The following is a 24,379-nucleotide window of genomic DNA, read 5'->3' on the forward strand; positions in this document are numbered from 1 at the left end:
TAACATTGCTTTCTAATGTGGACTCCAATGACTATGAAGTATGTTGCTATTAAATCCCTCTGTAGTAGTCAGGATAGCCGAGGCAATGCTAATAACAGATAAACCACCAAAATCTCAGTAGCGTAACACAATAAATGTTTATTTCTTACTCAAAAGTCCAACACAGGTGAGAGTGCCACCTTCCATCAATCCAGTCTGGAACAAACAGCCTCCAAGGTCACCGTGACAGGAAAGAGAAGCCTGGAGGACATCACGAGACACTCATAAGGGCCAGGCCCGGAGGCGGTTTCTATCACTTTTGCTCACACACCATTGGCTGGAACTCACTCACATGGACCCACTCGTAACTGCAAGGGCTGTTGGGAAATGGAGTCTTCCTATGTGCCCAGGAAATAGAACCAATGATGAACCCACAGCACTGTCTCTGCCACACCCTTAAAATATCACCTCTACAGAGTTTCTCTCCTGTTTAGAGCACCTAACGGATTTGAAAACCTGAGGATGGGCTAATATTCTTACCACAGTAATTACATGGGTTTCATTTCGGAGCACATTTTGAATGTTTTTTATACAGAGAATATCTTTCTAGTAGTGACTCTCTAAAAAAAACTAAAGATTTAGGGTGGACTGAAGTCCTATTTGTACTCATCCCAATTAGAATTTCCCTCCTGGGCACACCCATTAATGGAAATTTGACCTCTAACTATTGCTACTGCCACAAACCATCCATTTGTCAAGAACCACTTACTTTGCCACCACAGCACACGATAGTTGATGGGAGCTTTGCAGAAGTTCTTGAGATCCACAATACTTTCCTGAAATGCTGAAGAACCAGCTGCTCCAGTGCTGTAGACTGACATCAAGGGTGGCAGTGTCCCTGTGCTCCGCTCCCCCGGCCTTCCCAACGGCTGAGTAAGCCTCTATCATCTGGAATAGATACAGTGGCTTCTGTTTTCCTGACGGAACCCTGACTTACTATCTTTATAATGCTTCTGTCCTTTTGTGCAGTCTTTGATGAGTAAGGTCTGAGCTATGACGAAAACCCTCGCCATGCTCACGACATGGATACTGCATCTCATCCATATGCGCTCTCTGATGAGCAAGGAGATCCGAGTTACGGCTGAAGCCCTTGCCGCATTCTTTACACTTACAGGGCCGCTCTCCCATGTGGACTTGGAGATGAACGTGAAGATCTGAGTTCCGACTGAAGCCCTTACCACACTCACCACATTTATATGGTTTCTCTCCCGTGTGAACTCTCTGATGAGTGTGAAGGACTGAACTGTATGCAAACGTCTTTCCACACACACCGCACTGGTAGGGTTTCTCCCCGGTGTGGACCCTCTGGTGGATGTGAAGGTGGGCACTCTGGCTGAAGCCCTTTCCACACTCCCCACACCTATAAGGCTTCTCCCCCGTGTGCAACCTCTGGTGGACTTGAAGCACGGAGCTCGAACTGAAGCATTTGCCACACTCGCTGCATTTGTAAGGTTTCTCCCCCGTGTGGACTCTCTGATGGACGAGCAGATTGGAGCTCTGGTCAAAGCCCTTCCCACACTCCTCACATTTACAGGGCTTCTTCCCTGTGGGCACTCCCCGATGAATACAAAGAAGGGACCTGAACCCAAACCCCTTCCCACACACCTCACATCTGTAGGGCATCTCCCCTGTGTGGACGTGGTGATGGATGTGAAGAGAGGAGATGCGCCTGAAGCCCTTGCCACATTTAATGCAGCTATAGGGTTTGTCTCCCAAGGCGCCCTTCTGATATTTGGGAAGGTCTGAGCTCTGTTTACAGCCCTCAGCCCTCTCCTGACATTCATACGGCTTCTCATCTGAGTGGGTTTGATCTGAGCTTTGACTAAAGTCTTCTCTACACTGATCACATTTATGAGATTTTTCTCCTATATGAGCACCACGATGACCATGAGGATTTGTATCCTCTATGAAGCCCATTCCATAGTTATTACATTTCAAAGGTTGTGAGACTGCGTGGACCACATTATGTTGTTGGACTGCTGATTTCATAGCCAAGTTTTCCCCACAGGCGGTGTATGTACAAGATTCGTCTCCTTTACATTCTTGGGAATCACCCAGATCACGTGAGGTCCCATTGAAGCTGTCATCACACCGAGCACATCCATACGGTCTCTTCCACAGGAATTCTCTTACATCTTCCCTGAGATTTCTGGGGCTCAGTCATTATGATGGCTTTCCTCCAAGATTCTGGGGTCTGTGTCGGGCCTTTCCAAGCCGCGCCATCCTGGTTTTCTAAATTAACGGCATTTATTACATAGTTTTCATTTTCACAAATCTGAAGAGACACTCCTGCCCACTCTTCACAGAGGGAGACATCTCCTTCTAAATATTGGGGACAATCTCCTTGAAGACTGGTGACAGAATCCTGAGCCACAGTTAATTCACTGATCCTTTGTGTCCAAATCTGCCAACAGTAGAGCACTTCTTGCAGGAGGTAACTCAACCCTTTTTCCTGAAGATTCGAAATGTTCTTTTCAATCCCTTCTCCTGTGAGGAGAAAGAGAATTTGACTAAGGGAACAAGCAAATCATCTATCCAGAGGTTTTGAGAAAATGAAGTAGGATAGGGTAGGAAGTTGTCACTGGCTTCTATTTATATATGTAACAATTAGGACCACAGTAATTCTAATCTGTGAGCTGCCAATTAAAAAACAGGTGTTGGGGGCCGGCCCGGTGGTGCAGCGGTTAAGTGCGCGTGCTCTGCTGTGGTGGCCCGGGGTTCACAGGTTCAGATCCCGAGTGCGCACCGACGCACTGTTTGTCAAGCCATGCTGTGGCAGCGTCCCATATAAAGTAGAGGAAGATGGGCACATATGTTAGCCCAGGGCCAATCTTCCTTAGCAAAAAGAGGAGGATTGGCATTGGATGTTAGCTCAGGGCTAATTTTCCTCACACACACACAAAAAAACCAGGTGTTGTAGGGAAATCAAAAGAAATCTTGGGAAGACTTTATAAAGGAAGAAATTTACCTCCCTGCTATACGAATAGTCAATAAAAAGCCTTTAATCATTTAGCTACCAAAGGTATGGAGAAAGATTCCATATGATTCATGAAGAATATATATATATATATAAAATACATAATAATGGAGTGCTGGACATAGTGAGAGACACAAAGGATCACAAGGACCTTCCAAGATGCCCTATAAGATTGCAGAAATAAGCAACAAGTCCTCTTGATAATGTCCTTTCCTTCACATCACTGTGATATGATAGCAAGAACTATCATGAACGTTTGTGTACAACCTGCACAACTGTACATGGTGAGCCTAAAGCAGCAGTGGGGATTGAAATGGGCATAATATTGTGAAAATTTCTCCCCTTTTAGGTTATTGCTTCTGGTTCAAGGTAGTTTCTGAGTCATCTTATTGAGAGTGACCTTAGTTCACATGGTGGTGTCAGAGAAAGGGGGACTTTGAACTACCCAGAACAGGCTTAAAGCAGTGGTTTTCCAATTGTTTTGACCGTACCCGTAACAAGAAAAGCATTTACACTGCGACCCAAGTCACACAAATGGACACAGACTGTTAACTAACACAGTCTTATCAGCTGATACTTACCTTACTAGGCGCAACGTCCTCTGATAAATTTTTTGTGTGTTCTAGTCCATTAATCTATTCTGCTTTTCAAAAACTGCTGGTTATGATACAGTAAGTTGATTTCGGGACTGAGTAATGGGGCAGCATCCTGCAGATTTAGGCCAAGGAGCCCTGCGTCTCTACTCTAGAGACATAGTGGCACTCAGTTTCACACGGTTATTAAAAACACAGGGTCTAGACTCAGATTAGGAGAGTTCTAATCCTCGTTTATCTTACAAGCTGTGTGGCCACGGGCAAGTTACTCATCCACTCTGTGCCTCCGTTGTTTCCTTCATAAAAGGGGACAAGAACAGTGGCTATCTTGCCCCAGCCCTCATGGCCTAGTGGTTAAAGTTCGGCGCTCTCACTGCTTCGGCAGCCTGGGTTCACTTCCCAGTTGTGGAGCCACACCACTCGTCTGTCGGTAGCCATGCTGTGGCGGCGGCTCACATAGAAGAACTAGGAGGACTTACAACTAGAATATACAACTAAGTACTGGGCTTTGGGGAGGAAAACAAAAGAGAGAGGAAGATTGGCAACAGATGCCAGCTCAGGGCGAATCTTTCCCAGCAAAAATAATAATAATAATAATAAGGTATTTCTAATTTAAAAACAAAAAACAGTAACTATCTTATAAACCAAACTGAGGTGATACACATCTGTGTACAGACCTCCGAGAAATTGAAATTAGGTTAGATATTTGTCAGCAAGTAAGCTGACAAGGTATGCCACCTCCTACATACCAGATGCTGGTTTGGTTCCTTCAACACTAGTTTGTCCAAAACACAGGTGTTTCTGCAGAAGCAACCAAGGGACCAAGTTCCTTGGAAGTGCGTGAACTTTATCAATCTCACCCTGAGAAATATGAGGAAAGAAGGAGAGCCTAAAATGTGAGGAGGTCAGGGGGGCTTGCTAACTGCATCGGATGCCCACAGGCCTGGGGTGCGGGGTTGAGGACCGCTCTCGCACCAACAGCTCACAGAGGCCACCTGCTCACATTTATCTGTTAAAACTCACTAATTGCAGGGCTCTCATTTGCACGTGCATCTCTTAGGAGTTTTCTCTCCAGTGGCCAAGTTTCTCTTTGTGCTCCCACTGGAATATTCTATCTGGTTTGAAGCTGATCATTTAAGGAAACAGGACCAGCAGGTTGGTGCTCAGTCACAGGGGGTCGCCGTCCTCACCCACTGAGATGAGGTTCCTGAAGTTCTCCAGCATCACATCGCGGTACAGGTTGATCTGGGCCTTGTCCAACAACGCCAGCTCCTCCTCCGTGAAGACCACAGCCACGTCCTTGAAGGTCACGCCTTCCTAAAACATCGAGCACACGCCACATCCACCATCCACACAAGTGGCCGCTGGGAGAAGAGCAAAGTTGAAGCTGTGCCAGTCATTAAGTTATTGTCTTTCTGCTGCAAACCCTCGCTTTTAAACCACATGCTGCAATGTTGGAGCTGGGACCCTGCCAATCACATTCTAATTTGACAGCGGGCTCCATGTGAGGCTCGGACACTGGGGGGCGCTAGAGGGACTCTGCAAGCCTAGGGGAGGACATGGAGTTGGACCTAGTGAGCCAGGAAATACAGACACCCTACAGCCCACGTGGCACAGACACTGCAGGGAGAAGGGGTAGGAAAGGAGGCTCCCCCAGGCTACTCTTTCTCCCTTCTTAGCCTCAATGATAGTCTGGAAAAACAAAACCGCCGTTTCTCGGCCACCCTATGCAGAGATTGCTATAGGATTCCAGTACACAGACGGTCCAAAAATATTAATAAACCAAATATATAAAGCAATAAACATGAACGCAAAAATCTTTAAATCTTTCCCTTAGCACACAGCACCATCTGTGAAGTACTCATGTAACAGCTTGAATCTGACGCTAATCAAGCATCTAGGGCCTCCACTTACAGGAAATAGTGTGGAAGGAGGAACACCTGAATGATACCAAAAAGAAGTATTTCTGAGATAACCAGGGAAATTTGACTATTGTCTGGGTATTAGCTGATACCAAAGAATTATTGGTAATCTCATTAGTCCATTTCTTTTTTAGAAATACATACTGGAATATATGGGAGTATGTGATAGATTAGATTGCTATTTAGAAATATTCTCTCATACTCCCTACTTCCATCAAAGGTTGTTGTTAGTGCCGTCAAGTTGATTCTGACTCCTGGCGACTCTGTGGACAGCAGAGTGGAACCCTGCCTGGTCTTTTTATACCATCCTCTCACTTTCTGGCACTTTATCAGACAATGCTCCACTGCTATTCAGAGGGTTTTCATGGCCAATTTTTTTCAGAAGTGGGTGGCCAGATCCTTCTTCCTAGTCTGTCTTAGTCTGGAAGTTCTGCTGAAACCTGTCCACCATGGGTGACCCTGCTGGTATTTGAAATCCCAGTGGCATAGCTTTCAGCATCACAGCAACACGCAGCCGCCACAGTCTGACAACCAATAGACAGGTGTGTGGTTCCCTGACCGGGAAATGGACCCAGGCGGTGGCGGTGAGAGCGCCGAATCTTAACCATTAGACCACCTGGGGTTAGGGCCGGAGTGAATTTCCTTGCCCCCAGATTTTGGATTTGGCCACATGACTCGCTCCAGTTCTAAGCTCAGGCCTTAAGAGATCTGGCACGTTCTTGCTTGCTCTCTTGCCCCTCTGCCGTTGCCCAACACATCCAAGCTGGCCAGCACAAAGACTGTGACCACAGCAGAGGGCCACCAAATAAATACCTATCTGTGGCTTTGGCTGTGGGGCCAGGCTGCAATAGTCGAGGAGGCTGGAAAAATGGTAACCTGGGCGACGGAGCAGTGAAACGTTCTGTAAAACTGCTGCTGGCAATAACTTAGAAGATGGAAAATGTACCTCATGAATTTGTGGCCTTGAGCAAGATGGTTTCCAGGCAGACGGGTGACAGCGTGAGCTTGTTTATTTTAGGTGCGTTTAATAAGGTCCTATAAGAAAGTGATAAGCTCAGAGAAAACCAGTACAGTATGAAATAACATCTCTCTGCATTATTCTTTGAAGTTCTTTCAAAATGCTTTGGGAGGGGCTGGCTTGGTGGTATAGCGGTTAAGTTCCAAGGTTCGCCGGTTTGGATCCTGGGCGCGGACCTACTCACCGCTCATCAAGCCATGCTGAGGCGGCATCCCACATAGAGCAACAAGAAGGATGTACAATTATGACATACAACTATCAACTGGGGGCTTTGGGGAGAAAAAAGGAAAAAAAGGAAGGAAGATTGGAAACAGATGTTAACTCAGGGCCAATCTTCCTCAAAAAAAAAATGCTTTAGGAAAGGAAAAGAGAAAAGTGAAAAAGAGATTAATCAAATGTGGCAAAATGTTAATTGCTGAAACATTAACAATTGTTTTTAATTGTTGAAGCATGATCAGTATTATACATGGAGATTCATAGTACTATTTTCTCTTTTTGTGTATTTTCATATTTAAAACATTCTTCATGATTTAAAAAATCCCTGCTCCATCCTATGATGGTGTATCAACTTGGCCAGGCTACCATCTCAGTCATTGAAGCAAACACTAACCTAGGTGTTGCTGTGAAGATATTTAGTAGATGTGATTAAAGTCCATAATCAGTAGACTTTAAGGGAGATTATTCTAGATCATCTGGGTGGGCCTGCTTCAATCAGTTGAAAGGCCTTAAGAGCAGTGCTGGGGCTTCCCTGAGAGAAGAAATCCCACCTGTAGACAGCAGCCTCACTGCATCCAAGAGTTCCAGCTTGCCCTTCCTCACGGGCTTCCCCGTGGATTTCCAACTTGCCTAGGACCCACAATCACATAAGCCAATTCCTTATACTCGGTCTCCTAATATACATTTCCTACCAGTTCTGTTTCACATGTTGAACCCTGTCTGATACACACCCATTCAAATCTTGCTACTTACGTGGACTAGACCAGTGCTGCTCAGAGTGCGGTCACGCATATAGTGACCACACGCTCAGATGTTGTGGTGACACCAAATTGCTACAAAGTTTCTGAATTCTTTCTCTTGACTTCTGTACTTATCTCGCGTGGAGTAGCGACAAGCAATGCATGGACTGGCATGGTATACAAACCATCTTGACATCTCTGAGCACGCTTCTTCGTTTCTACAGAGGGTGTGACACCACCTACCTCACCCAGCAGTTATAAGCAAGGTCAAGTGCCTGCCACGTGGTAGTCACTCCAAAATCCCTCACCTCCATTCAGAAAATGGAGATCTCCAGCTCCTCAGAATGGACAGGGCATTTAAGAGAAAGAAAGGAAACTTGAACTTACCTGAAACTTAATCATACTGTCTTCCTCTGGGAAAGGGTAGGCTCCTGAGAAGGCAGAACTGCAAAGAAGAAAGAATCCATGAGACCAGGGGCTTCACATGCTGTGAATGAATATTGGTTCCTTCTTATCTGTACAACTGTCTCCCACGTTCTTCTCTCCCAAGATATCTTTTCCTCTCTTCCTGCTCTCAATAGACTGAACTCCCACCTCCTCAAGCCTCTCCCACTGCCGTCCTCCCAGACCCGTGTGTAACTCCTATCTCTCTCCTCAAGCTTTTGGGTCTGCCCCATTCTTTTCCTTTTCTCAGACTTGTGAATGTATTGACATCACCTATATCCTAATTACTCCCGTGACTTTTGCAAATATTGATGACACAGCTATGACATACAAGGCACACTCTCTGCTCTGGAAACGCTCACAGTATTCTGAGCTAGAAGCTCTCCAGGACTAGTGAAGCAGACAGACAGAAACCCTGCAAGCCTGCCACTCCATATTTACTCAACTCTCTTCTCCGCCCTGCTTATATCAGTGGATTCCCTGGCTCTCTACTTCGGTTGGGTTCGGCCAATGGGGAAAGCCAGTAGGAGATCAGGGAAGGGATAAAAGTGAAGTCAGAGTATTTATCCCCCCGCTCTTTCCGTGGGGGCTGCTTTGAACTGGCTGTTCCATGTCCCTTGACCAAAGGTCAAGGCGCCTGTCAGTGGTCCTCATCTCACTCACTTAGCCCTTCAGTCCTAGGGGCAGTGAGCTACCCGCTACGACTGGCTCTGGGACATTGTAACACCCTTTGTTAATTACCACACTCTGCCTACACCTTTGTAAACTGTCCCGTATTAAGCTCTTCTCAAGTTACCCAATTTGACCGTGCTGTTTATTTCCGGCTGGGATTCTGTCTGATAAACCTTGTAAACCCAGTGGCCTCTGGCCTTTGAGGAGAAACTCACTGCATAAAATTGCTGCTTTAGGCACTGTGGGAACCCCAAAGATTAAAACATAAAAACCAAAAACGATGTCTCTGTCCTCTTAAATAAACGATGTCTCTGTCCTCTTAAATAGTGATTCTCAAACTACCCGTGGTGAGAGACCAGTTTTATATTATTTTCAATCTGTTGCAGACTAATATTTTGGTAAAATACAGTAAAAAAGAAATTTCTAGAAAAAAGAAATAAAAAGGCATATAAATTATAAGCCCAATTTTTTTTATTACTAGATTAATCAATCATACAATTACTAACAGTGCTATAAAAATTTTTAAACTTTTACACTCAAGTTCTGAAATTATCTGGTCACAGACCAATAATATTTAGTTCTCCAACCGTCACCAGTCTACCGGCCACGCTTTGAGTTGCATGCTCTAGCAGCTCATAGGGTTACAGATTCAGGTTAACAGGATATGAAATGTCTTTTTGACAAATCCTGGGACTTTTTTCCCTCCTTGCCTGCCTTTAAGAAAGAGCAAGAATCACCCTTATTCTGGGCTCCAACCAAGATTTGTTTAATTCCTTAGCATAGCACTAATCATGTAGTTTTACAATACTAGTTAAAACCTACCAGAAATATTCCTCACTAACCCTGTCAAAAAAACATAAATCCTGAAGAAATAACCAAGCCTTAGTCTTTTATCTGCTGTACCTGGTAAAGATCCTGCCATTTCTCAAACACTCAATCAATCTTTCTTGACATTAACAAATGCCTAAATAGAATCAGCTCTGATACATTAGACGTATGTGCAAAGACAGACACACCAGGCTCTCTTCTTCCAGAATCTGTTTTCTCCTGAGAGCCAGCCACAGGACAGGCTGAGTTACACGCACACATGGACACACACGCACCCACACGTATGTGGGAGGGGTTTGGTTTGCTCCATTTCTGCTTTCAGGGCCCTAGCAGGAACCAGATTGTACAATCAGATTTGAGTGGAGTTTAATAAGCAGACTACTTACAACGGTGTAGGCTGGGTGTAAGCAAACCACAGGGGATAAGGCATTGCCCCGGGAAGTGACAGAGAGGTGCCATTATTACGCCCGGCCTGAAGGGATGAGGGGAAGGACAATACTGGGGCCTGGAACAGAGGGCTGTGTGGAAAGGGCCACCCGACAAGATCTGTAACTTTCTGTGGAGAAGTGCAGCCAGGCTGTGACAACCCTGCAGAGAGAGAACTGGGGGACCAGGTACTCCAACTCCCTCGTCTCCCTCTCTCCAAACTCTCCTGTCGTGACTTCCCATCGGCCAGAGCGCAATGGCAGCCTCTCGGGGCAACGGCAGGGTAGAGAGGTAGAGAGTGGAGCTGGAGGTGGGGAACCAAAGATACGCAGCCCAGGATGCCTCAATTCCCTGCTTTTTCTCCACCTGCCGAAGCCCACACAGCTCTCTCCCACAAACGCCTCTCTCATTCGCTCAGTCTGGTTATCATGCTGATCTGAGTCTCTGCAGCCGCAAGGAGACCAGGTGCTCACATCAGCCTCTTGAGGGGAAGAGCACCGAGGTCCAGGTGCAGCTGAATTTGGAACTGCAATTGCCCAGAAACACAATCAGAGACATAAGCCCCAATCCTTCCCCAAACCCTGCTTCCAGATTCCTGGCTCTTCTCCCCAGAAGTTCTAGACGCTGCAGAACTAAGAAGAAACTAATTTGACCTCTTACAGATATACGGAGCAGCCATGAAAATCATCTGGGGACGAGGATAAAGACTTTCTTCTGTGTGTGAGGGTGAAGGTCACGTGATCGCGCCAAAGCCGTACGTCTGTGACCCGTGAGGATCTGAGCCGAAGGACTCTACGAGACCAGCTTCAGCCCTAAGGGCCCGTGGCAGGACTGCAGACAGGGCTGTCCCTGGTCCACTCTCATTTGCCTTTGCACAAATTAGAAAAATGCACCCCCTCCTCAAGATACTTTTCTTCTACCTGTTGGAAAATTATAACAACATACTGATTGTGTTAGAACAAGGCACTCTTACGGCTACCTGCTGAAAAACTGTGCATGTGTGTGCATGCGCATACGTATTCTATGATGTGAATGGCACACCTTAGATGTGGTGTCCTTGTGTAGTGTCCAGGCTGCACAACTGTGCCCTGCAGCCCTGCCCTCAGAAAGCCTGTCCCAGACCTAAGACTAGTGAGACTTGGCTGTGTGCACATGACAAAGCCTACTACTGGCCAGTTCAAGTGGCTCTGAACTATGGGACTATGGGAAGGCTTTTCTAATGACCTTCCCATATCCTCCCGCCCATGGGGATCACTCTTCTGTGATGAGACCACAGGATCTTGTACCGACAGCCATTGTAACACTTTTCACATTGCACTGCAACTTTTCTGGTTACTTTTGCTTTTTATCCTGTAACTAGGGCTCCTTACGAATAGAGATTATATTATTCATGTACATGTGGCAAGGTTGGCATGCAATAAGTGCCAAACAAATCAGTGAACGAAGTCTGGGCCTTTGCCAAACTTAATTCTTAGACTGAAGAGGTCAGATCGTGAGGTCAAAGTGCAAGGAACACTGCTCATATCTGACCCACTCGTTGAACGCTGACCCTGAGGAAGGCGGCAGAGCCTAGGTGGTAAGACAGATTCTGAAGTCAGACTGCCCGGGGTTCAAGGCTTCGTCATTCACTGACTGTGTGCCCTTGACCTTGGGCAAACTGTCTCCTGATCCCTCAGCTCCTTCCTCTGCACAGGACAGGATATTAAGAGAACCTATTTCATGGGGGTAGTTGTGGGAATTCAAGCAGCTCTTACATGCGAAGTGCTCAGAACAGGGCCTGGCATACAATAAGGAGTAACAAGGGTTGGCTGTCGTGACTGGGCTGTGGGCTGAGTGCTCCAGATATAAAGTGAGATCAGTCCTTGGTCTAAAGGTAGGCCAACCACGGGGTGGAGGTGAGCAAACGAATTCACTGGAACCTGAGAAGCACTGCAGCAGACATTCCACAGAGCCGCACAAAGGCACAGAGAACAGGGACTCGACACACCCTGAGCGGGTCCAGGCAGTGAGGGAAGGCTTTAGAAGATGACAGTTGAGCTGTAGCTGATGCCTGAAGAAACACGTGTTTCCAAACTGACAAGGAAAGAAGAGGATAACGGGCAAAAGAACAGATGTGGGAAATACTGTGGTCCGATCAAAGCACAGGAAGCACGTGGGTGTGGACCAGGACACAGAGAATCACAGGGCGGCCTGGCTACCACGAGGCCGGAAACATCCCCAGGGGCCAAATCTTGAAGAATCTTGGATGTCATGCTAAAGAGTTCCAACATCGTGTTGCTATTATTATTATTATCTTTCAGGTCTCAGTTTAGATGTTACCTCCTCCAGGAAGCATTCCTTGATAACCCCTACTACATTACGTACTGTCTTAGTTTGCTCAGGCTGCTATAACAAAATACAGCAGACAGGGTGGCTTATAAACAACAGAAATGTATTTCTTACAGTTCTGGAGGCTGGAAGTCCGAGACCAGGGTGCCAGCGTCATCAGGTGAGGGCCCTCTTCTGGATCACAGACTTCTTGCTGTGTCCTCACATGGTGGAGGGGGCAAGGGCGCTCTCTCGGGCCTCTGATTTAAGGGCATTAATCACATTCATGAGGGCTCTGCTCTCACGACCTAATAACCTCCCAACACCCTACCCCTTAACACCATGATTTCAACACACGAATTCTAGGGGGATAAACATTCAGACCACAGCCAGTACCTACTGGGGCTGGCACCTCTCCTATCACCACCCTATGCTGTGGCTGCTTAATCATCTCCCGCCTTTGGCTATAAGCTCGGAGAAGACAGGAACCGCATTCCCTCATTCAACACATACTTACTAAGTGCCTACTGTGTGCCAGGCAGTGATCCAGACACTGAAGATACAGCAGTGATAAGTGCTATGGAGGAAAAAAATGGGGGGAGGGGGATAGGGAATGAAATAGGGTGGGCAGGAAGGATCTCACCAAAGTGATATGTGAGTAAAGACCTAATGAAGTAAGAGAGTGAGTCATACAAATATCTGTACCAAGAGCATTCTAGACACAGGGAACAGCAAGTGCAAAGACCCTGAGGTGGCAGCATGCGTGGCCTGTGGCTAAAGTGGAGTGAGTGAGGAAATGAGCAACAGGAGATGAAATACAGATGGTATATGGGCTTATGGACCATTTTAAGGATTTGGGCTGTTACTCTCGTTAGATGGGAGCAATGGAGGATTTTGAACAGAGGAGTGCCTGATCTAACTTAGGTATTAACAGGATTACCTGGCTGCTGTTGGCAACGGACTAACAGTGGCAAGATGGGGAGCAGGAAGACCAGCTCGGAGGGATGATGGTATCTTGGACCGGGGCGGCAGAGGTGGAGGCAGTGAGAAGTTATTGAGTTCTGCATTTATATTAAAGATACAGCCAACGGGAACTACTGATCACTTGCATGAGGAGTGGGAAAGAAAGACAGCAGTGGAGGCTTTGGCCTGAGTGACCGGAAGGATGGAGTTGCCATTTACAGAGATGGAGAAGACCCTAGGAGGGGCAGGTTTTGTAGGGGAGGATCAGGAGCTCAGTTCTGGAAATATTAGGTTTGAGATGTTGAAAAACACACCCATGTTTACAGAGATAGAAGAAAAAAAAATATCCCATTCACAAGAGACAACAGATATAAAATACTTATGAATCAGCTTCATTAAGAAAAGAAGTAGACGACTGGGCCGGCCCCGTGGCTTAGCGGTTAAGTGCGCGCGCTCTGCTGCTGGCGGCCCGGGTTCGGATCCCGGGCGCGCACCGACGCACCGCTTCTCCCGCCGTGCTGAGGCCGCGTCCCACATACAGCAACTAGAAGGATGTGTAGCTATGACATGCAACTATCTACTGGGGCTTTGGGGGGAAAATAAATAAGTAAATAAAATTATAAAAAAAAAAAAAGTAGACGACAGAATTTTGTTGACAGGCCTGAACTCTGACCGCACCTCCAAGCTCACAGTGATTCCCAAGGCAAAGGGGTCTAGTCTGAGGGGGAATTCTCAAGGTCTGGCCCCCACAGACTATGCATAACTAAGAGTAAAATCCAACTTTTCTATGCCTCAGGCAGCTCCTAGCTAGTTAACTGGAAAATTGTTTCAAAAATATTTTATTACGAAAATTTCAAACGGATACAGAGGTAGACAGAACAGGATAATGAACTCTCAGGTACCAATCATGCAGCTTAAACAATTATCAACATGTGCTCCCTCTTGTTTCAACTATACCTCTACCCACTCCCCATGTACTCACATAATATTTTGAAGCGAATCCCTGAGATCATATTATTTCGTCCATAAATACTTCACTATGTAACTCTAAAAGATAAGAAATCGTTTTTAAAATGCTAATATTACACCTAAAATAATTAACATTAAATCTCTAATTTTACCAAATGTAGAGTCAGCGTCCAAATTTCCAATTTGTTGACTGCAATTTAACAATTTACAATTTGCTATGTCTTATAATCCGCAAAGTTTGCATTCTCTGGTTCACAGCATGCAAGGAGAGGCTGGGGTTAATAATTTGGGGCAGTTCTTTTCAAACTGTATTCAGAGACACACTCCAGATTTATTACTAGAGATAGGACGTGCAGTCGGAGCTGTCGCCCTGTGTCCAGAGGCCAGAACCTCCGCCCTAAAGTCGAGAATGCCCCAGATGGACCCTGAGCTGCCAAATACCCAACACAGCGTTCAGAACTCAAAGACTCCAGGAACCTAGGGGTGCTGAGCCAGAATCGCCCCCCGCCAGACCGAGGAATGCACAGCCCAAGCCGCGCCCATCCTCGGAGATGAACTGCTTCAGCCAATCCGTCTCCCCAGCCCGGGACGCACAGCCCAAACCATTACCCCCCAAACCTGAGCCAACGGCCCCCTCCGCGCCTGGGTCCAGAGATGCGCGTCTCAAGACTGACACCAGCCCTGCGCCGGGGATGCACAGCCCAAGCCGTTATCCCGAAAGCTGCAGAGGCACCTCCTGAGTCAACGCCCCCAACCCGAGCCCAGGCTCTCCCCACCCCATCCCAGGGAGGCCGATCCGGAGCCCCTCATCACCCCACCCGCCAAAGAGGACCTTTTATCGGGCACCCGGCCCTCCTTCCAACTCCTCCTACTCCAGTCGACAGGGCCGAGTCACAGCGGCACAGCCTCCACCCCTATTCCCGGCGACGCCTCCGAAGGGGGCGCGGTCCAGGCCGCACTCACCTCAGCGCCCCGGAACAAGTCGCCCACAGCGCGCGCCTCCGTGATCACGGCGCATGCGCAAGGAAGCCTGTGGACTACAATCCCCACAAGCCCCTGCGCGGCAGCTGCAGCCGTGGGAGGCCCGCCCGGGGGGGGGGGGGGTCCTCGGTGCAGGTGGGCCCCGCCTGGCTCTGTCTTTTTATCTAAAATAATAGTAACAATTACAATAGCGATAAAATAACAGTGACATGTTAATAATGACTAAGACAAATCACTCTCCACTCGTGATGAAAAGAAAGAGGGAAGACGCAACCTCTTACCTCCTGGAAAATGAGCACTTGTTACCACTTTAGTAAAAATCCTTACAGGTTCTTATTCTGTAGACATACCCTTTGATTTTACAAGCACGCGATTTTTCAATTAAAATTTACTTAAATACCTTTTTCACAGTTTGTCTCTATTGAAGGGGTCTCTGGAAAATCTTCCACACTTGAGACCTGACACAGCCCTGTAATATGTTTCCCCTTCTCCGGAGAAGCAGAAGGAATTAACCACCACTGGCTTCTATGTTGAATCAGGGACTAGCACGAGTCGGGGGCGGGGGGGGGTCCTCCTAAAAGAGACATTTCAACAAATCACGAAAACACGGAAAGTTTTCAGATTGTCTCTGAGAAGTCTTTCTTGTTGGGACTTAACGCTTTTTTGCATTTTAGGATTTCTATTAAAGAAAACATCTTTTTTTTGTGTGCCCTAATGGGGATAAGAAAATTGAATAAGGATTTCACTAGAGGCCCACAATTCTGGCCTGGAAGAAAGTACCAAAAAATGGATGAGAACAATCTGTTTGCCAGCTCTAGTCCCACACTAGACAGACAATTGAAGACCCCCCCCTCCAAGCAGTGGGCATGAGCTGGAGGAATAACACCCAGCTATAGCTTGACATTGCAACTTAGGGCACACAAAGAGGACAGTGAAATTCTTTTGGCCTTTTTTGATGTCTTGACGTCACAGTTTCATCGTGATTTAAAAAAAAAATCTAGAAAGATCTACCAGAGATGGGAGTCATTCTTAATTTTGGCAGCTCCTAAAAGTCTTTTTATTGGTTGGGGAGGAGGATATTTTCTTTAATATGCCTCCGTATTATTTGTGATAAACATGCAGAGCCTCCCAGTTTGAGTTAATTTATTCTTTTTTCCCCCTCCTCTCTGACCTCATCTTCTACTACTTTCTTACTTGCTCATTCTGGTCCAACCACACTGGGCTGCACGCTCTCAAACCTGATCACTGTTCCCTCTGCTGGTATGTTCTTTTCCCAGAGGGCCACAAGGTTTGCTTCTTTATCCTTTGCTCAAATGTCCCTCTCAGCGAGGTCTACTGTGACACTCCTATCTACAACTGCAACAGCCCCTCCCACTTCACCATCCGCCTTTCTCCACTTTACCTTTCTCCTCTTGGTACTTAACACTTTCTAAAATACCCTGTCGTTTACTTACATATTTTGTTTACTGCCTACCTCCCCCTACTAGGATTTAAGCTGCATGACAGACAGGAATTTTTGTCTGTGTCCATTGTTATAGTTATTTTTCGAGCACCTACTATGTGCTAGGCACCATCCTAAGCACTGGAGATACAGCAGTGAACAAGAGACAAAAATCCCTGCCCTTTTGGAGTCTAATTTGTTGCATGTTTAGGGTTTTTTGTCGCTGCTGCTACTATGAATGGTATCTCTTCCCAGTTGATTTCCTAACTCATGACTGCTGGTGTAAGGAAGTTATTGATAACTTTTTGGTATAAGTCAGCTTACTAAACTCCCATATTGTTCTGCATTGTGTTTCTATTGGACAGCGCTGTTCTAGAGCAACATGACTCATATCGCCAGTTACTATGTGATCTGAAATCACCTCCAGAAGCAGCCCCATCAGCTACTTACTCTTTGAAGTCCCCAGCACTTTTGTGGGGAGAAATGCATTTGCCTCTGTCAGAACCGTTGTCACAGTAATGTCGTCACCATCTGGGACAATTGTGTGCTTTCCCTGATCCCGGATGCTCTAGAAGCAAGGTAGAGTCTATTGATCATCTGGACTTGGGTTTCTAGAAAATCAGTCCCACAGAGGACCACAGGTTTCCAGCATCTGGGACAAGGATATGTTTAAGATGGTTTTCTAGACACCCTGTTTGGTACAAGTTCTCTGTGAGGCCATCTGATGGCCATAATGTCCTGGCTTTTGGCAGCTGATGAACCTGGCATGCACCAGCTGGATGGGACTAGAGGTACTTCCCTCACCGACCGACCACGATGCCAATGTCCCAACAGACGTCAGTGGCCTTTTGTAATAATACCTCAGAGCCAACTTTGAGGGTTGTATACTTGTGAGCACTGAAATCATTTTTTAGACAGGAGTCTCTTTATCTGCTAGATTCTTTTTTCAATTGCACAGCTAAAAATTCCTAGTTACAAACATGTGTATACAATCAAAAATAAGTCTCCTTTCCCATCTCAAATCCCCAAGTCTACTGTGAGTGTTAGTATGTACAGCCATGCTCTGCATAATGTTTTGATCAACAAAGGACCGTGGCCCCATAAGATTAGTACGACAGAGCTTAGATGTATAGTAGGCTATACCATCTAGGTTTGTGTAAGTACACTCTATGATGTTTGCACAATGACAAAATCACCTAACGAAGCATTTCTCAGAACATACTCCCATCGTTAAGTGACACGACTAGATATACAGATATATGTCTCTGCATACATATTTGTTCCTCCACACAAATGAGACAATATTAAATTGTTGTGCATCTTGATTTTTTTAAAAGTTAACAATTAGTCAAGGAGTTTTGAACCACATCCTGGGTCCCCAAGAATCTTCTGATATGCATGAGATAGAGTTCAGGACTTGAAGTAGGGGGTACAGACTGAAGTCTCACTTCTTCATGCCCTCCTCTCCTAGCCACTAACAGACAGGTAGTGATTTCTGGGGTTCATAAGATAGTACCATCAGTTCATTCATCACTTCAGACCTAATGACTTCCTGGAGAACAGGGTCTGTCCAGTCAGCAGACCACTGCGGCACAACTGGTTAACCTGCCGCAACCTTGGCACATCCACGCTTAGTTTAGCTTCACAGTTAAGATCTTAGACTCCTTTTGGCCAGTGGGTACCATCCTAAGGAGAACCTTCCCACTGATGGAACCTCCACCCTGCACCTTTTCCCAAAGAAGCAGTCTTGAGCAGAGAACTAGTTCCTCTGTTAATAGGGTTTATGTCTTCGGTTCCTGATGTCAGATAGACTTTTATAGGGTTAGCCGGCAGATGCTGTGTGTTATACAATGCTAAACGCCCAGATTCTAACACCAGATGGCTACTGTGAAAATACCCAAAGCTTTTCCATTTGACTTTATTTGGGAATGACTAATTGCTAATTATAGGCGCAATTGTTGAAATGATTGGGAAAAGAGCAGAGAAGATGCTGTAATACGGAGACTAGCTATCTGATATCTCTATTTGGATGTATACTAAGAATTGTAAAGTTAATATTCCAACATGGAACTAAGCCCTCACCTGCACTTAATTTGTCTTCTCTCTCAGTCAATGACCCCGCCATCTACCCAGAGGCTAAAGCCAAAATCTCATGAATCACCCTCAATTCTACCCTTTCCCTCAATCTCCACATCTCATCTGTTAGAAAGTCCTGTTTTGCCTTCAAATATATATCTCACACCCATCCACTCCTCTCCATTTCCACTGCTACCCCAGAGTCCCAGCCACCGCCATCCCTCACCTGGACATCTCTGACTTGCAAGACCCTCCCAATTGTTCTCACGTTTCTAGTTTTGTCTCTCCAAAATTCTTCTCCACACATTAGCCAGTGATTTTTTTCCCTTCAAGTCAGAAATCAGATTGTTGCTTTGCTTAAAAACTCCTTGCAGGACCTACAAACTCCTGCGTAATTTTGTCCTCCACCATTCTAGTTATCTATTGCTATTTGCATAACAAATGACCCCCAAATTTAGCAGCTGATATCAACTATCATTTTACCCTGTCTCATGATTTGACCGGTGGGAAATTCAGGTAGGGCTCAGCAGGGTTATCTTCTGCTCTCCATGGCATCCATTGGGATCCCTGTGGTCTAGAGGGACCAAGATGGCTTCACACACATGCCTGGTGCCTTGGTGGGGATGGCTGGGCTCCGGCAGCCTCACGTGGCAGTTCAGAGCTCCAAGAGTGAGTGTTCCAAAAGACGGGAAGCAGACACTTTATTAGACCTTAAGGCCTTGGCCTGGCAACTGGCACACCATCACTTCCACCATCTTCTATTAGTCACTTGAGTTACCAAGGCCAGCCCTGATTCAAGGGAATGAGAACTAGACTTCACCTCTCAACAGAAGGAAAGAATCTGTAGCCATCAGTAATCCACCACATTCCTCTACTCCTCTCAACACATCTCCTACACTTTCTCCCTCATTTGGTGCCTTTCAGTCACATTGGCTTCCCTTCTGTTACCATAGAACTGTCCCACTGCAGGTCCTCTGCCCCCAGCTTTCTGGATGCTTGGGTCTTCCGCTGTCCACCTTTGGAAATCCACTGAGTGAGTTAAACTTTTCACCCACAAACCTTGAAGGTCTGAGGTGTGTCTACATTTGTTTCTTGGCTATAAAATCCACCCCATCACAGAGTGACCCTGCTGCTATTCTATAAAATACTGTAGATTTTTTTTCAAGTCTCTTTCTGAAAGCTAACAATTCCTTGGTATCAACACTTTGCTTCTGACCTCTACATATACTCTTTAACTATTTATTTAGATTTAAGTGCCCCTTCCACACCTTCCTGAGATGCCTAAATCTTAGACTCTTGGTTTAGCGGCCCCAGGCAGCAGAGAGGAGCTCTGCCCAGGCCACACCCAGGTCTCCTGAGTCACCCAGATGGACAAGTCAGCCTGGAGGGAGCACATGCTGGCACACTGCCCTCTACGAAGCCAGCCTTGTGGGCTCCCTGGTCCCAGAGGGCCAGAAGGCAGCACGGAAGCACCAAATCTCCTCCCAATGACCCAGACTGCCTCACCTCCTACCAGCCAGGACAAATGATGCAGCCTCTGAAATATCTCAATCACAAATTCCAGTTCATTTGCATCCCTTATATTTGGTACTGGGTGCTGACGAAACAGTAGAAAAGGCCAAAGGTATTATAGAGGTTATAATATGGATCTTTGACCATAAAGGATTGTTCCATTAGACTATGTTTTTTAAAAAAATAGCTTTACTATTGATATAAAATTGATACTCTTTGCTAAAAAGTAAAATATGTGAAAGGACATGAATGTATTACACACCCCCATCCCACCTCCTGGAGATGAGTTATGATATTGACCTTTCACACATCTTCTTTCTTTCTCTCTATAAACATACATTCACATAAAAACATATTAACAACATGGGGTCATACTATACTTGTTGTTCTACAACTTTCTTGGTTCACTAAATAGCTCGTGGGCAACCTTCAACAGCATCATAGGTGTATCTGAATATTTTTAGTGGTTTTCCCTCATAAACATGTGCCTTAACCTATTACACCGGGAGTATTAACATTTTCTTTTTTGCTATTGTAAGAAAATGTTACAAAACTCATCCTTAGGCATACTTTTCCCATATTTGCAACTATATCCCAAGTATAAACAACTACACACTTGCTGCCACTTCAAAAGTTATGCAAATTGAATTCAATACACTGACAAATTCTTTCAAAAAAGACTATTTTCCCTCTCACCAATAAGGGTGTGTTTCCACAGATCCTCACAGACGTGGCTTCGCTCAATCTGTCTTACCACTGCTATTTTGACAAGTTAAAATGGTATTTCTCATTTTGAAAATGTTTTAACGTTTGTCTTATACTTAAAAAAACCCCCTATGAAATGAAATAGGGTAAAAATATTATATTCATGATGGCAATAAAAAAAAATTCCTAGAAATGTAATTAAGAATAATCAGAACCTATTTTTTTAAATCTCTAAAATATATTACCGAGAGATCATTTAAAATACTTCAGTAAGTGGAAACACATGGCATTGTCAAAACGGGAAAAAAAAAAAATCAGCATTTCAGAGATGTAAGTTCTTTCCAAATTAAATCTAAATTCAATGCAAGGCCAATGAAAAGCCCAATCAGATTTTGTTTTTAAAACTTGAGAAAATGAAATATTCTTGCAGTTTAGTACAGCTTCTCTCTGAGAGCAGTTTACCTCCATGAGACAAAGCACAACCACAGAAACATGATGAAAACATGATGGAGAGACATTACCAAGACCCACCCACAGAAGGATTTTCCTTGTAACTGTTCCTGGCCTTCTAAAAGTGACTTGTCTCAATGAACATTACCATCTTTTAATTTTTATAAAAACTACCTTCTAAAAAATACATACAATATTGGTTTTAGTGACACTTTTTCCCTACATTTGTCCCATCTGTAGGTATTTCGCCCCCACAAGGAATCCATGTCCATAATGTGCTCCTTTCATATTCTCACTACTCATATGATTTGTCAAAGCTCCCTCCTAAGCCAACTCTGATGAAGGCGATGATTTTTACTGAAGCCACTGCCGTGTCATGTCTTTAAGGACTATTCTGCTGCAAATAGACTCTTGAAGACTGAAGTTTGTGACTAAGTGCTTTCCCCATTGATCAAACTTCCAGAGCTTTCCTTTCTACGCAGACCAGCCGCTGACTACGAAAATGTCAGCCTCTATTACAGCCCTTCCTGCACAAAGACATTCATAGAGTTTTTCTCCCGTGTTGGCTCTCAGATGAAACCAAAGTTCTGAGTTCTACCTGGAGACCTCAACTCACATCTACTTATAAAGCTTTTCACTTAAATGCACTCTCTGATGATTCCGCAGCCCTGAGCTGTAACTGAAGCCTTTCCCACATTCTGCACACTTGTATGGCTTCTCCCCAGTATGGACTCTCTGATGGACATGAAGACAGGAGCTTCGACCAAAGCCCTTCCCACACTCCTCACATTTATATGGTTTCTCACCGGTGTGGACCCTCTGATGACCTTGAAGATGGGAGCTCTGACTGTAGCCCTTCCCACACACGTCACACCTATATGGTTTCTCTCCAGTGTGCACTCTCTTGTGACTGAGGAGACCCGAACCATATCTGAAGCCCTTTCCACATTCATAACATGTGTAGGGTTTCTCTCCCGTGTGCAGTCTCTGGTGGGTGCGAAGATTTGAGCCGTAACTGAATCCCTTGCCGCACTGATCACACGTATAGGGCCTCTTGCCTGTGTGGACTCGCTGATGTTTGTGAAGGCTTGAGGTGCACCTGAAACCCTTTCCACACTCTTCACATTTGTAGGGTTTCTCACCTGTGTGGACCCTCTGGTGGATGAGAAGCCCAGAGCTGTAACTGAAGCCTTTGCCACACTCGGGACATTTATAGGGTTTCTCTCCCGTGTGGACCCTCTGATGGATGAGGAGGTCGGAGCTATAAATAAAGCCCTTCCCACACACATCACAGATGTAGGGCCTCTCTCCCGTGTGGACCCTCTGGTGACTATGAAGGTCTGAATTCCGCCGGAAGCCTTTCCCACACTCGATGCATTTATAGGGTTTCTCCCCCGTGTGGACCCGCTGATGGACGTGGAGGTCTGAGCTTCGGCCGAAGCCCTTCCCACATTCGCATTTGTAGGGTTTCTCCCCCGTGTGCAGTCTCTGATGCATGAGGAGCCCTGAGCTGTAACTGAAACTCTTCCCGCACACATCACATTCATAGAGACGCTGCCCTGTGTGAACTCTCTGGTGAGCCTGAAGGTATGAGCTGTGACTGAAACCTTTGTCACACTTGTCACACTGGTAGGGTTTCTCTGCTGTGTGCGTTTTCTGATGACTGCTGAGGTGGGAGCTGCAACTGAAGCCCTTCCCACAGTCGACGCAGCTGTAGGGTTTTTCTCCCGGGTGGACGTGCTGATGCTTATGGAGTGCGGACTTGGCGTAGAAGCCCTTGCCACACTCGCTGCACGTGTAGGGCTTCTCCCCCGTGTGCAGCCTCTGGTGGACCTGAAGCACCGAGCTATAGCTGAAGCCTTTTCCACACTCGCTGCATTTATACGGTTTCTCTCCTGTGTGGACTCTCTGATGGACAAGCAGGTTGGAGCTCCGACCGAAAGCCTTCCCACACTCCTCACATTTGTAGGGTTTCTTTCCTGTGTGCACTCCCTGATGAATAAGAAGAACTGATCTATACCTGAAGCCCTTCCCACACACATCGCATCTGTAGGGCATCTCCCCCATGTGGATCCTGGGACTGAGTATGTTCTGCCTGAAGCCCCGACCACACTCGTCACTTTTAAATGACTTCTCTCCTGAAGGAATTCTTTGATGTCTCTCAAGATAGGCAGTCTGCCACAAGCCTTTACCAAACTCATGATATTTATAGGGTTTCTCTTTCAAGGGTACTCTGGGATGAGTAGGAAGGTTTGAATCGTCCCTGAGGCCATTTCCACATTCGTTTCTTTCAAAGTCATTCTCTCTAGGGTTAGGATGATGAAGTACTGACTTTTTAATGCAATCTGTTCTGCATTTATCACAATTACATGGTTTTTCTCTTTCAGGTAATCTGTGGTCATCATGATAACATGAAACCCAGCTGAAGCCATAATCATCCCAGTCACATTTATATATTGCATCTTCCATGTTGAGTTTTTTACATCTTTCTAGAACATTCCATGGTTCATTCACAAAGGCTTTCATCCAAGATTCTTGAATGGAGACTGGCCTTACAGCTTTCCAGGATGGAAGCTCTTGATTTTCTAAATTGATGGGCCCATCCCCTTGAAGACCATCCACGACATTTTCAATCTGGGAACCCTGAGTAGATGCTCCTTGACAGAGAGAACCATCTTCCGAGAACTGGAAACCTTTCTCTTGAAGATTTACACTATGGTTTTGACTCCCCATTAATTCACTGGCCACCTGTTCCCAGATTTTCCAGTAAAAGAGCTCTCTGTAGGAAAGGAGTTTTAATTCCTTTTCTCGAATATACTCCAAATCCTTTTCATTCTTGTCTCCTATGGGGTTAAAGACAACTTATGAGAACAAGTACAAGATCAGCTCAGGGATATCAGGCTTTCAGACTTCAGCCAATAATGGCCTAGAGAAAAATTAAGCTTTATGTGTAATAACTATCATGGCACTTATTTTTACGTCTGAAAAAAGGAAGAGGCTCCTATTAATAAGCTTTGAAGCTAAATGTTAATATGATCTATTAGTAACAAACTATGCTTCATATAGTTACCAAGCAAAAAAGAAATTCTGCACAGATTTT

At 45.6% G+C, this 24,379-nt stretch overlaps 2 protein-coding genes across 5 annotated transcripts in view; both read right to left on the reverse strand.

Moving 5' to 3' along the window:
• ZNF285 (zinc finger protein 285) lies at window positions 1-18,661 on the reverse strand. The gene is given in 9 exon segments (XM_058530698.1): window positions 1-2,146; window positions 2,148-2,526; window positions 4,800-4,926; window positions 6,478-6,540; window positions 7,893-7,950; window positions 10,242-10,401; window positions 11,759-11,948; window positions 15,078-15,259; window positions 18,619-18,661. Coding segments are annotated over 9 exon segments (2,367 nt in total). The 3' UTR covers window positions 1-981.
• The window catches only part of ZNF229 (zinc finger protein 229), a 24,029-nt gene continuing 16,145 nt past the window's right edge, over window positions 16,496-24,379 (reverse strand). For all 4 annotated transcript variants that reach the window (XM_058529525.1, XM_058529521.1, XM_058529524.1 and 1 more), the window contains one exon: window positions 16,496-24,122. In XM_058529525.1, the coding sequence (XP_058385508.1) occupies window positions 21,898-24,122 (2,225 nt within the window). In that variant the 3' untranslated portion in view covers window positions 16,496-21,897. The remainder of the gene's footprint in view (window positions 24,123-24,379) is intronic.

The sequence above is a fragment of the Diceros bicornis genome, chromosome 34, assembly GCF_020826845.1.
Source record: "Diceros bicornis minor isolate mBicDic1 chromosome 34, mDicBic1.mat.cur, whole genome shotgun sequence".
Classification (NCBI taxonomy): Eukaryota; Metazoa; Chordata; class Mammalia; order Perissodactyla; family Rhinocerotidae; genus Diceros; species Diceros bicornis.